The sequence below is a fragment of the Paralichthys olivaceus genome, chromosome 13 (genome assembly GCF_024713975.1).
Source record: "Paralichthys olivaceus isolate ysfri-2021 chromosome 13, ASM2471397v2, whole genome shotgun sequence".
NCBI classification, from domain to species: domain Eukaryota; kingdom Metazoa; phylum Chordata; class Actinopteri; order Pleuronectiformes; family Paralichthyidae; genus Paralichthys; species Paralichthys olivaceus.
In genome coordinates this window covers 13024832-13036702 of record NC_091105.1, presented here as the reverse complement: position 1 = coordinate 13036702, position 11871 = coordinate 13024832, and the positions used below count along the sequence as shown (strand labels likewise).

General features: G+C 42.5%; 1 protein-coding gene and 1 long non-coding RNA gene across 2 annotated transcripts; both read right to left on the bottom strand.

Moving 5' to 3' along the window:
* Positions 1–519: 519 nt before the first annotated feature.
* On the bottom strand, positions 520–3360 carry LOC109633098 (uncharacterized). The gene is made up of 2 exons (XM_020092697.2): positions 3140–3360; positions 520–2656 (listed from the first exon to the last, which is right to left on the bottom strand). The coding sequence occupies exon 2, from the start codon at positions 2611–2613 to the stop codon at positions 994–996; it is 1620 nt and encodes a 539-aa protein (XP_019948256.2). The 5' UTR covers positions 2614–2656; positions 3140–3360; the 3' UTR covers positions 520–993.
* Positions 3361–5288: 1928 nt separating this feature from the next.
* On the bottom strand, positions 5289–10619 carry LOC109633093 (uncharacterized). Its single transcript, XR_011245837.1, has 2 exons — positions 10394–10619; positions 5289–8679 (listed from the first exon to the last, which is right to left on the bottom strand). It is a non-coding gene; the product is annotated as an uncharacterized lncRNA (long non-coding RNA).
* Between the last annotated feature and the right edge of the window lie 1252 nt (positions 10620–11871).

The window sequence follows — 11871 nt, the reverse complement described above, 5'->3', positions numbered from 1 at the left end:
TTTCTACTGTTAAATGGCCCCCTCTGATGGACGCACAAATAATAGCACCTAATCATGGCAGATGAGGAGCCACATCATTAGAGTTGATGCATAGTTCTATGTAAATGACTAAAATAAGTTTCAATGTCTAGATCAGTACTTCTTCTATTTGTAGAACAGAATCATATATAACAATATATAGAATATATAATATACATTTGTGAAAAGACAAACAAATCGATTTGCCCCATTTATTGTTCTGCCACCAGATCAGACTCAATATATTTCCAATCATGGCTTCCTTTTAGGATTTCATATAATCTGTTATAACTACCATAATATTTTTTGAGTGTTACATTTACTGTGCTTGTCATGCATCATAAACTGGACTTTTCTGTTGTATTACATATATTATCAGTGTAAGTGTTTGCATAGCTCTTGGGTTAAAGTTACTATACATTCAGTCAAGTTATCATGTGAATAATCTCACAAATAATAAGGCATTTTTGCATTCTCCTAGCCAAACACACACACACACGCTGAATTTAAAAATACAGTTTAATACAACATATATTGTATTCTCGAAGTTTCCCAAAACTGACAAGACCACATAAGGTATCATGGTCAGTTTCCAGTCACACAACACAACACCTGGTCATACAAAAACATAAATTGCAAAGCGCAGTGCCTGGTTATCCCATCAAATAAGGATGAACCATGCACAAACATTTAATAATGAGCAATGTTGATGTACATTTTCAATTTCCATAGAGATACCAACTTCAGACTCTTGTGTCTGTAGTTAATCCTGTTTCTGTACTGAGGAGAGAAATCCAGCTTAAGATGCATGTCTATTGTCACTAAGCATCCTACAATTATAAATCTCTGAAAGTACTTGGGAGTGTTCCTTTGTGATCAACTTAAACCAGTGGATGCTGCTCATCGTAGTGGCTGCAATGTTACTGCACTTGGTCCAAAATTAACATGCAAACTGGGTGTAGCGCTCTAGTTTTGTCAAGTTTTAATAGGAACAGATGAGGTTACTTGGTAAATCATCTCAGCAGGTTTGTTTGGTCCACTTTCAACAATATAACAATCATCATCCATAACCACTCCTGTTTTCTTATTCACAGGAACTGCATCTTGCTCTCTGTCCAGACCAATAGCCACAACTTGGTTTCTCTTCATGTTACCGTCAGCTGGGACCTGGAATCTTCTCTCACCATTCATCTGAATGGGAACTGGGCTTGTCACTGGTGTCACTGTCTTTATTTTGTATTGCTGTCTGCCACCCGGGCCATGCTGTGCCATAAACTCTCGTGCTCTGATACACTTGTGCCTCTGAAGGAGCTGAGCAGATTCAAAAAGAAGATGACAGACTCGACATTTGAATATATTTGATGCAGAGGACATCTGCGTAGGTTTGCCCGATACAGCTGAAGCAATGTTTGTGGGCATCTTCGACTGCATGGAGTTAGGAATCCAGTGACTGTTTTTATTGGATGCACTCAGACTTGGACTCTGACTCTTAGATGGAAGGGAGACAGTGTTGTAAAGTTTGGATGTGCTAGGACTCCAAATCCTTGACTGCAGCGACGGAGTGACATGACGCCCTTGATCACTTTTGTGGTATTTTCTGATATCCTGGTGTTTTAATTGCAGGTTGGAAGTGACAAAAGGTCTCCGGATGCCTTTATTGGTTATACTGGGATACTGCTTTTTCAGCTGTAAAGAGGTAGACGCCTGTGGTCCCTGGGCACTCAGTTTCTGACCCTCTGTACTGGCTTTAATTGACATCTTGAATCCCAGCGGTCTCGCAGTAATGAGTCTGAATTTGGTGGCAGTGTTGGGTGAGTTACAGACATGGAAGCGAGGCACCACTTTTTTGCTCGAGAGCAGCAGCCCACATCCTACACAGCCTGAAACCTTATCTGTGACGTGACAGCTGTGGTGGGATATAAGAGAAGTTTTTGATGAAAAGCACTGCCCACATTTACCACAACCGTACGGCATTATCTTGTTAAACTGACGAGATGTTTTAAGCAAAACAACTGGCTGGTAAAGTGTCCAAAGATCCACGGTTGGTGCACCTGTACCTGCAAAAACATTCTTCACGCCCTCTGCAGAGCTGACAGAATTTTGGGGAAGGGAGGCAGAGGGGTACAACTGAGGCACTTGTGAAATCTGTGCAGACTGCATGGGAACCTGTGGCTTATGAGCTGATTGAATGGGTACCTGCGGCATGGGCTTCACTGCCAATGATTTTGATGGCACACTGTTCAATTTCGGTGCCTCCCAGATAACGTCACCGGTCTGTAATCTTTTCAGCTGCTCCTCCTCTGCTATGAGCTTCTCAATTCTGCGCTTTCTTATCGTTTCGTGGTCAAGGACTTGGTGCCCTGGTTCATGTGTCGTGCTGTGGTCTAACATGTCTGCGTAGCGTGTAAACTCAGTTCCACAGGAGCAGATGTGAGTTGAAGCAGGACACATGTGTTGCTCTAGGGATAACCGTTCGGAAAATATCTGCTCACAGTTGAAGCAAAACCGGCCGGCATCCATCAAATCCCTGCCTAATCCATCCTCCAGGATATTTTGCATTGTTTGCCGCTGTCTCTCCATGACCAGGCTGGGCATGGATGTGTTCACTGGTGATGTGCAGTCCTCTGAAGCTCCCTTCCTGCAAAGACAAGTATACTTAATGCAAACAGAAGAATTTACACCAAATATTAAATTCAGGAACACCCCACGATATTGGTAGCGGACACAATCTGGCGCTGAGGACCAAGTTAACCCAACAGATACAAACAGTTACATGCATGCGAAGCTAAGACCATATTTGTCCCAATCACTTATTGCATCGTTGTGTTAAGCCTCGTTATTTGCTCTTTATTGCAATTTTTAAAAGTCCAAACTTCTGAGTGGAGTCCATGAACTCTACCAGGCGCCACACACTGTACAGCTAACGAAATACGCAGCGTGCTTAGTATACGTCGAATGGTTATAATTATTTTCTATACATCCTAAAATTTGTAAAATAAATGAACTCGTCAGGCTATATATTTGTTATTATATTGCTGAGCGCGCGCTTGCCTTGCTAAGCTACAAGCCTACGATGCTAACGTTAGCCTCGACTAGCTCATGGACAATACCAATTGCTTACTTTCACAGGGAAACCAAATTGGAGCCGAATCAATAGTCTGGTGTGTCCCCGCAGCAAACCGCAAACAGCTTGTCCATGGTCGCTTTGTGAGATGTTCCGAATCGGGCCAGAACGCCGGCGTTTAGCTCGAGTAGCGGTAGCTAGCCCATTAGCCACAGCAAAATACTGAAGGCCTGAAAAACGGAAACTCCTAACTCCTCTTCTACGGATGGCGCACTTCTAGTGAAACGTCACGGGCTTGCTGCGCGACACTGACACCTACCGACAGGAGGTGTCAGTTCACCTCGAATATTATTAGGTGCAGTTACATTGAGTGAATTTGAATTTTGTTTGTATCAGTGATGAATGTCACATTATTATTTCTTTTAGGTTTACAGGCTGATTTTAGTTTCTGATCGAAGGCAGTGGGTTTAAACTCTTATAAGAGCAGAGGATGACAAGTCACTTAAAAACATTTTACAAATCTGAGGAAGCTCTATTATGTGTTATAGCCCCTCGCTATGCTTACAGCATACATTGTGCATTACATCAACATACATTGAATGTTGTTATAATGTTCTTGCTTAAGAAAATTATATTGTGATATACAGTATATGGATGTTTTATTGTCCAGCAAGGACACTTCAGTCTTGACTGGGGAAACAACATACCAACTTACTCATGCCTGTTCAGGCTTTCAGCTCAGCAGATGAAGTTTCCTCAGTTGCCCTGGAAACACAGATGTTTTACAGCACCTTCAGGATTCTCTATGTTTAACCTGACAGTTTATTCTTGTCCTTGGAGACAGTCCCACCTCAGTCTGCTGATCAGGTGCTGTGGCCCAAACAGTTTTACATTTTGAATTTTTTTTTAAATTATCTAAGCCTTGGGAGTTCAGTATTAATTGTTAGTGTAAAGGATTAATCATGCAAAATTTGATTTAATTCAAGTAAATGTCTCTATCTACTTCGAGAAATGTGCAAACAAGTCAGCATTTCTAATTTTCTACTGTAATTTATCTTCTGCACACTGGGATAATTTTTAAGCCCTCCATCATTATATAAATGGTTAGTGTCAGTCAGACCCCAGTACCTAAACAGAGCATTTAGTGTTTTTTCAGTTTTATGGTTGCACACCTTTGTTTCAGGCACACTGGAGAAGAGTGTGATAAGTATTACGCTCTGGTACTGACACACAGTGTCTAAAACATGTTGAATTCAGTTTTAAATATTTTACACATCAATACACTTACTTAAAATCCCCCACAAACTTGTGTGCAAGGTCAAATTGTGTCCCACTCTTAAGTTTAATGGCCTAAATTTACTTATATCTGAATGACAATGTTCACATGCAAGGGGCAGCAATTAAACCCTTTTCCTCAAACTTGCTGTGCAGTGTTATGGTGGAATTCTTACTCACCTCACTTGCTGTGTGGAAATAGCGCAAATATGTGACACAAACATTTCATAATGCAGAATTTTGACACAGGAACTCCCTCAAGACACAGCCACAAATACAGATAACCTAGCAGGAGCCACTATCATTTTGCTCATCATATTTGATGTGCTATATTAAATTTAAATTACACAATAACACACACCTTACGCCTGCCTAAATTCCTGAAATATTCTGAGCCATTTAAAGTGTTCCTGAACCTTACATTTACTCTGTAGAGACTAGTGACACAACGAGATTCCATGATAACATTTGTCAGTCAGGCTCTCAAATTTTTCACCTGCATGTTGCAGCATTACTACAAACAGCAAAGCTATGTGTACTCTAGCCTTTCACCTTTGACCTGTGTCTAGCAGGTTAGAACTCTAAGTAACTGCATTAGTCATGAACTTGGTTTTGTTCATTTTGATTGCTTTATCATAATAAGTCTAAAACTTGACAAGGTGGCAGATACATTTCTATTAAGTTACAAAGCCAGGCTGATGGGAATTTGAATAATTCTAATCAGAAAAATAAAATAGAGTGAGAAAAACGCAGACATGAAGCTTAGATATCGATAAAAAGATTCAAGATCCAAAAGTTACTTTCATATAAAAGCAAGCACCACATGCAATGTATAAAAACATTTTCCTCTGTTGACCCTTTACTTTCTGCCTTAAGGCTTTTGGAGAAGATAAATGATCCCATATGACACAAAAAGATGTAATGTACACAGTTCACACACTGGCATGTTTATTAACACCAGGTACAATCACAAGCTACATCACAACCTCTGTGATAAAATTTTGAATAACAAATGCTCTAACATTTACAGGCTAATGACACTATGTGTTATAGGGATTAACTGAAATTTACAATATATCAAAGCTTTTATTTTTACAGTGGCAAGCTACTATCCCACAAGAGTTGCTTAAAAAAACATCAACATACGCACCTGTAAAATATCTCCTGGAAAGTAAAAACAAGAAAATTCCAATCGGCAAATATGGAGAAAACATATTAGAAGATAATAATACTAAACTAAGAGATGAGCTTTGTTCTTAAAGCACCACTCCCATGTTAGACATTAAATCAATGACATTACGATGTCAACTGTTCTTGTGTTTGAAGCGTAGTGTCTCCAGCCATGATACGATGAACCCTCCGGCGATGGTTTTTAAGTGATTTAAGGTTTGGGTATGTACCCTGACAAATGTCGCAGCTAAAGGATTCAGACTGTTTGTGAGTGAGCAGGTGCTTCTGCAAACCGTCCACTGTACTAAACCAGCGGAGACAAACAGGGCAACGCACAGGCTTTATGGCAGGCTTGCAAGCCCCGCTCCTCTGGTGAAATATAAGACTGATGGTGTTCGGGAAGTCAGAGTTGCAGTGGGAACAGTGATGGGCTTTTGGTGGATTTGTGGGTAGACTTGGCACGCGTGCACCTTTGCAGCGGTTCCATGAAACGTGCCTTCGAAGGGAACAGCGAGTGGCGAAAGTGTTGCCGCATCGTGTGCATCCAATCCTCTGCTTTTTGGGGGGGTTTGGAAGCTGCTTCTGTGGAGGCTGAGGAGGAGGCTGCTGGGGAGGAGGCTGCTGCTGGAATCGAAGTAACAGAGGCTGTGATCTTTGCGGTTGCAATCCCTTCAGCAGCTGATGATGAGGATGCATATGAATCTGCAAATGAACTTCATAGTCTGCCCAAGAATTAACAGTCTCTCCACAAGTTGGACATGTGTAGGATTCCTGGGCATGTTTTTGCAGATGCTCCAGGAGAAGCCTTGGAGATGTAAATCCAACCCCACACTCACATGTCACCCTCCTTGGAAGTACAGAGGGGAGTGACATGAAGCCCCAGTTGCCTCCATCAGTATCCTGTGTTTGACAATCTGTGGCACTGCCTGGCAAACTCTGCTTCTGCTGCAGCACAATTCCTCTGTCCACATCAGGCACTGGTCTTTGCAACTGGCATTTCCTACTGTGTACCATCATGTTGTCTTTGCGGTTAAAGTTCTTCCCACAGACACAACAAGAAAACATCGGTTTTGTACTGTTTGCATTTAGCGGAATGGGACCTTGACTGCCACCCTGGGCTACAGCCCCGAGTCCACGTGGCCTGAACCCACATAGTCGTAGATGGCGCCTCAAAGTAGATGCCCGGCTGTAGGTTTTCTGACATCTGTTGCATGGGTAACGTTTAACACCCTCTCTGACAAAAAAGCGCAGGCTGGCTGGTGTTGCCTCTGCCTGTTTGACTGATACAGATGTGTTTACCTCTCTGTCATCACCAGCTTTTACTGCTGTATTGAGCATCTCCATTTCATCATCCAAGGGCACCGTCCACTGCCCTTTACTACCGTCATCACTGTCAACTGCTGCTGCATCCCAGCTATTTTCTTCTTCTTGCTGGAGTGAAGTCCCACACAGAGAGGTGTCTTTGTGCTGCTCCATCACTGGAGGCTTGGGGGAAAATGGTGAAAAGCGTTTTGCTGGATGAGTCCAGGCAAACTGTGAGACTGCAGTCTGGTTGGAATTAGGAGAAGCCAATTCTACCTTGATACGACCATTAACTTCTGTGCCCACAGCAATACTCTTGAAAACCTGAGATCCAGCTTTATCCTCTGTATCTGTTTTGGGTGTACTGTTTGATCTCAATATTAGCAATTTCTGAGTGGGGGGATTGACTTGCTGAGACACAGCTGACCCCTGACATTTGTGCATTTTAAGGTTCCACCTCCGTGCATAGCTGTGCTTGCACAGAGGACAAAAGAAAACCTTTTTTGTGTTGTTGAGCCTATGGAATGGAACTATTTTTTGAGCAAATGGAAACTTGCTTTTAAAAGAACTTAAGGATTGTATGTTCTTGTTTCCCAACTGAGGGCAAACATGATTGTCAGGTAAAGGTGGCCGCCCAATGATCAGCTGTTTGCAGCGACGACAACACTTAATCCTCTCTTTTTTGTGCAACAAATGATGCTCTGTCAGTCTGTCCAAGTTTTGAAAGACCCTGCGACAGCGGCCACATTGATATATCCCATATGTGCCATTACCCACAGGATCCATCAGTTTTTGCCGTGTTTCTAGAACCACGACAGGTGAGAAAGTCTTAGTCAGAGAGACAACCCTCTTCTTACTGGACTCAAGAATTCTGCTAATGGGTGGAGCTTTTGTCTTCATACCAGGTTTTGCAAGCAGTCGCCTCAACTGTGCAATAGAGAGATCATTGATTGAGGGCACAGTTTTTGCTCCTGGTGTTATATCAACAGGGACAACTTCTTGTTTGGGGGTAACTGTGTGATCATTGTTATTCTGAGACTGACTAGGTGTTAAGCGGTTCATGTACGCTGATGCAAGCAATTTCATTAGGGTGTTATTTTTGGGTAAGCTCTGACCCTTTGTGCTGTCAAGAACAGAGTTTGTGTTGTCTTGGAAATGCACATCCTTAGTCTCTGGTATCTCCTCCTCTGTGGCTGACATGTTGTCAAGTTGTTTCTCACAGTCATCTTGAGGGGGTGTACACTGGGCTTTAGAAGGGGTTACGGTTGCAATGCCATCCCCCAGACTAACATCTGTTTTATGGTCTTGTAATGTGGGCAGTTCGACAGGTGGGGACCTTGAGGTAGAGGGGAAATCAAGGCCCAAACATGGCTGGGTTAGAGTTGAACTGAATGACACACGCTGGTTTGGAAAACCTTGATCGCAATCTGTTCTACTCGGGACACCCATATTGTTATCCAGAAGCTGAATTTGAGAGACATGTGAACGCTTGTGCTCCAACATTAAACTGAAGTCCAGAAACTCCTCTCCACAATCGCAAATATAAAAAGATGGTGAAGGGCTCTCAGGCAAGAGTGGTGTTGGACCAGCCCGCTCACTGGATGAGTCCATACTTGAGAACAGTGTTTCATGCGGGCTGATGACAGGCTGCTGAGGGGCACCAGAGACCTTGGGCAGTGTATTTGCATGGGTTGCCTGATGCACCAACAAGGAGGCTAGTCCATTGAAGGTGGCTGAACAGGCCACACAACGGTACACTTTGGACGACGAAGTATTTCCCTGCAAGCCAAGCATCATGGGAGCTGAATGTTCAAGGCGATCCTGGGGTTGTGGTCAAGGGAGGCAGTTTCCTGTAAACACACACACACATACAATGGCATTAGTAAATAAAATAAAACGATCTTCATGTTATTCATAAATATTTATTAAAATAAAATCTCTCTACTTTTTCTAATGACATTCTTGTAGATGCTGAAATATTTTTTCTCATTCATTTCACTGTTAAAGAGAAACACATTTCGAACATGATACGAATGCAAAAGGAAAACAGAAAATTGTTAATTAGTTTTAAATCATAAATAAAATATTTCCCATTCCCACAAAACATTGTTGATTGGATTTCAGCCAGTATGGCCCTGCTTTAATTCCAGGAGCGTTAAATTCACTCCTGTCTCATCCCAGTAACACAAAATTACTCCTATTCCGCCCCACGACAATGCCTAAAAAACCTCTCTTCTCATCCAAATCCAGGAAGAATGAGAATTTAAAATTACATTGAAAACAAGGGGAAGTTCTGATCTAGAAAAAGATCAACCATAAATGTTTTTTACAATTTCAGATTAGAAGCACACACACGTACTGAGTGATCTAATTGCAAGGGAACGGCTTTAAGTACACGTGTGACCACACCCAAAACGCGTTGAATAGGACTCTGAGATTTGATCACTTAGGCCACATAGGGAGGTGGTCTGGCATGTGCATGACCACATTCCTTTGGTTGTGTTAACCCAAATGTAACCTGGGCTACATTTGAGGGACTGCCTACAATACACCCCAAAACATTTTCTAAATACATCAAATTCTTTTCACACTTATTGATGTTCCCCATACACTGATTTATTTAAGGCCAACCCTGCAATAGTAACACTGATCGCCACATGTTGATGTTTCTATTTTTTCCCCACATTAGTCAAATGATTGTTTTCATTGTAATGCTTTTTAATACCAGGTGTGCACTGATGCACTCGGATCTCTCCACTTGTATTGTTTCTTAAAGCCTCTGCTTAACCTCACAGATATTTTTATATAAAATAATTTAGATATTAAACAACACTTAGCCTGGTTACTTGTTATATTGACCACTCCACATGTACCACATAGAAATGTTCACTATCAATCACTGGATGTAGTGATTGGATCCCTCATAAGACGGTTTGTTCTAAGTTTTATCTCTAGTAAAGATGTCAGCCATTTTGGAGCATTATTGGACCCCTCTCTTTACTGTACAGGACACATATGATACAATACTGCAGCTGCTGTTTGGTCAGTTGTATGAAAGTGACCACAGCTCGCACTTTCATCAGTAAACAATAAACACCGTGATTCATTCGCGCTTCACGTTCAAATGAAGACGAGCATCAGTGAGCCACCAAAACACATGGTGGACGTGAACACAGCACAGCAGCGAAGAAAAGGAAGGGACACCACCAGTAGACATTGTGGATCTAAATGTGTTAGCTTGCTAGTGATGAGCTAAACATAGTCATGTTACTTAACTAAACAATAAACACTTCCGCTATGCACACGCAGTACCGTTTTAATAAGCTAATATCGCAAGCTTCACTCCGCTAACACACGTCGGCTAGCCCGGTGTCTGACCCCAGCAAGCAAACACCTTACAGGGGAAGCGAGTGAAAGCTAATCAGGAGGAGGGGGTGGCCGACCAGGTTCCCGGTGAAGGCCGGAGGAAGGAGGGAGGAATAAGCAACGCTAGCGAGCTAGTTACCGTGACCTGTGAAGCGGCTTGAGCACAATACACAACTGCTGACATCTTCACGGACTCACCAGCTACAGGAGACCGAGCGATATCCTTCACGACGGAGCCACAAGGGCTGAGCGGGAGGAGAAGCAATGGCTCCGCGTACATCTGTCCATGCAGAGGCATCAACTCTCCGGGGAAAAGGCAGTTGATCTCGGCTCCGCGGTGAGCAGACGTCATGCAGCTGTGGCAGGAGAAGAAGCACCGAGAGCTGCAGCGGCTGCAGGCGCGGAGCAACATCTGCGCAGGCGCAGTCAACTCAGGACGTTCTCGCGTTGCCGCGGGGTTTTGCGCTGTAGCTGCGCCACGGTGTGGTGCTGTGGCTGCAGTCGGTAATGCAGGTCACGTGAGGCGCCCTGTCCCACATAAACTTTTTAATTTCTGATTATAAAACAAAGGCAAGATGCTGAAAAAAAATACTGCAGTTTTTTGAGCCGTTGGTCCCCTGCTTCAACATACGTATATTATTGAAAGGTTTGTATATTGGGACATGCTTCACACATGGAGAAACATGATGGTGACCTCGGACAGAGAGAAACGCTCTTTTGATTGGCTCAGCAGCTCCATGAAGGCTACATGATTGGCTTGTTGTGTGTGCTGTTGTTTTTGTTGAGTCTGGCTTCAAACTGTAGATCTATGTGATAAGAGTTACCTAAAATGACATAATCCAGCTTTGAGAAAAGAATATTTGCCATGACTTTTTTGTTTTGTCCATTCCATGTCCCATCCACTAATGTGGAGGAGGCAGTGTTTATGACCTATCCTCCAACCAGTCACCAGGGATTGATCAAGATGACCTGACAACACTTTTGGGGAGCTGTTGTGTTGTCTTCATTTACATACAGTCGATCAACTGCTCCTGTTATTTCTTTGAATCAAGACAAACAAACAAAAAACAAGGGGTGAGATGAAAGTTGTGGCTAATGTTTGGTTTTGGTAAGGCCATGTGTCTCCACCAATAATCTGTGATTTACAATATAATTATATTGATTATAATAATATAATATTGGCAACAGGCCTTCCCTCTGACTCACAGCTCTCCATGTGAGTTGAGATTCCAGGGTTTCCCACACAGTTGTGTTGTTTCTGAATTGTGTTTACATTTTCAGAATAGGATGATAAATTCATGTTGTTTAATTTTTTATTTACTCCCACATGTCATACACATCTTGTATGGATCTACAGATGGCGTGATCCATTGGAAGTTTCTTCTTTTGGTACTTCCCTAAAAAGAATGAAGTAACATATCTTTAAACGTAATCTAAAAGGAAAAAAAACATCCTACACATTGAACCAGGGTGACATATTAAGTGTGAACTTACTTGTCTGGTTTCACTCTGCTGTTTAGACTTATCTATGGGGAGCTCTCATGACAGCCATCCGAAGCCAGTCATTGATATTCCTCACATGCAGATGCATTTTTGCAAATAGTACTGGTTCACTGGGTGAGGGGACCTTTCTCCGTTTCCATACAGAATGATGTTCTTCCCACTGATTTGGATGA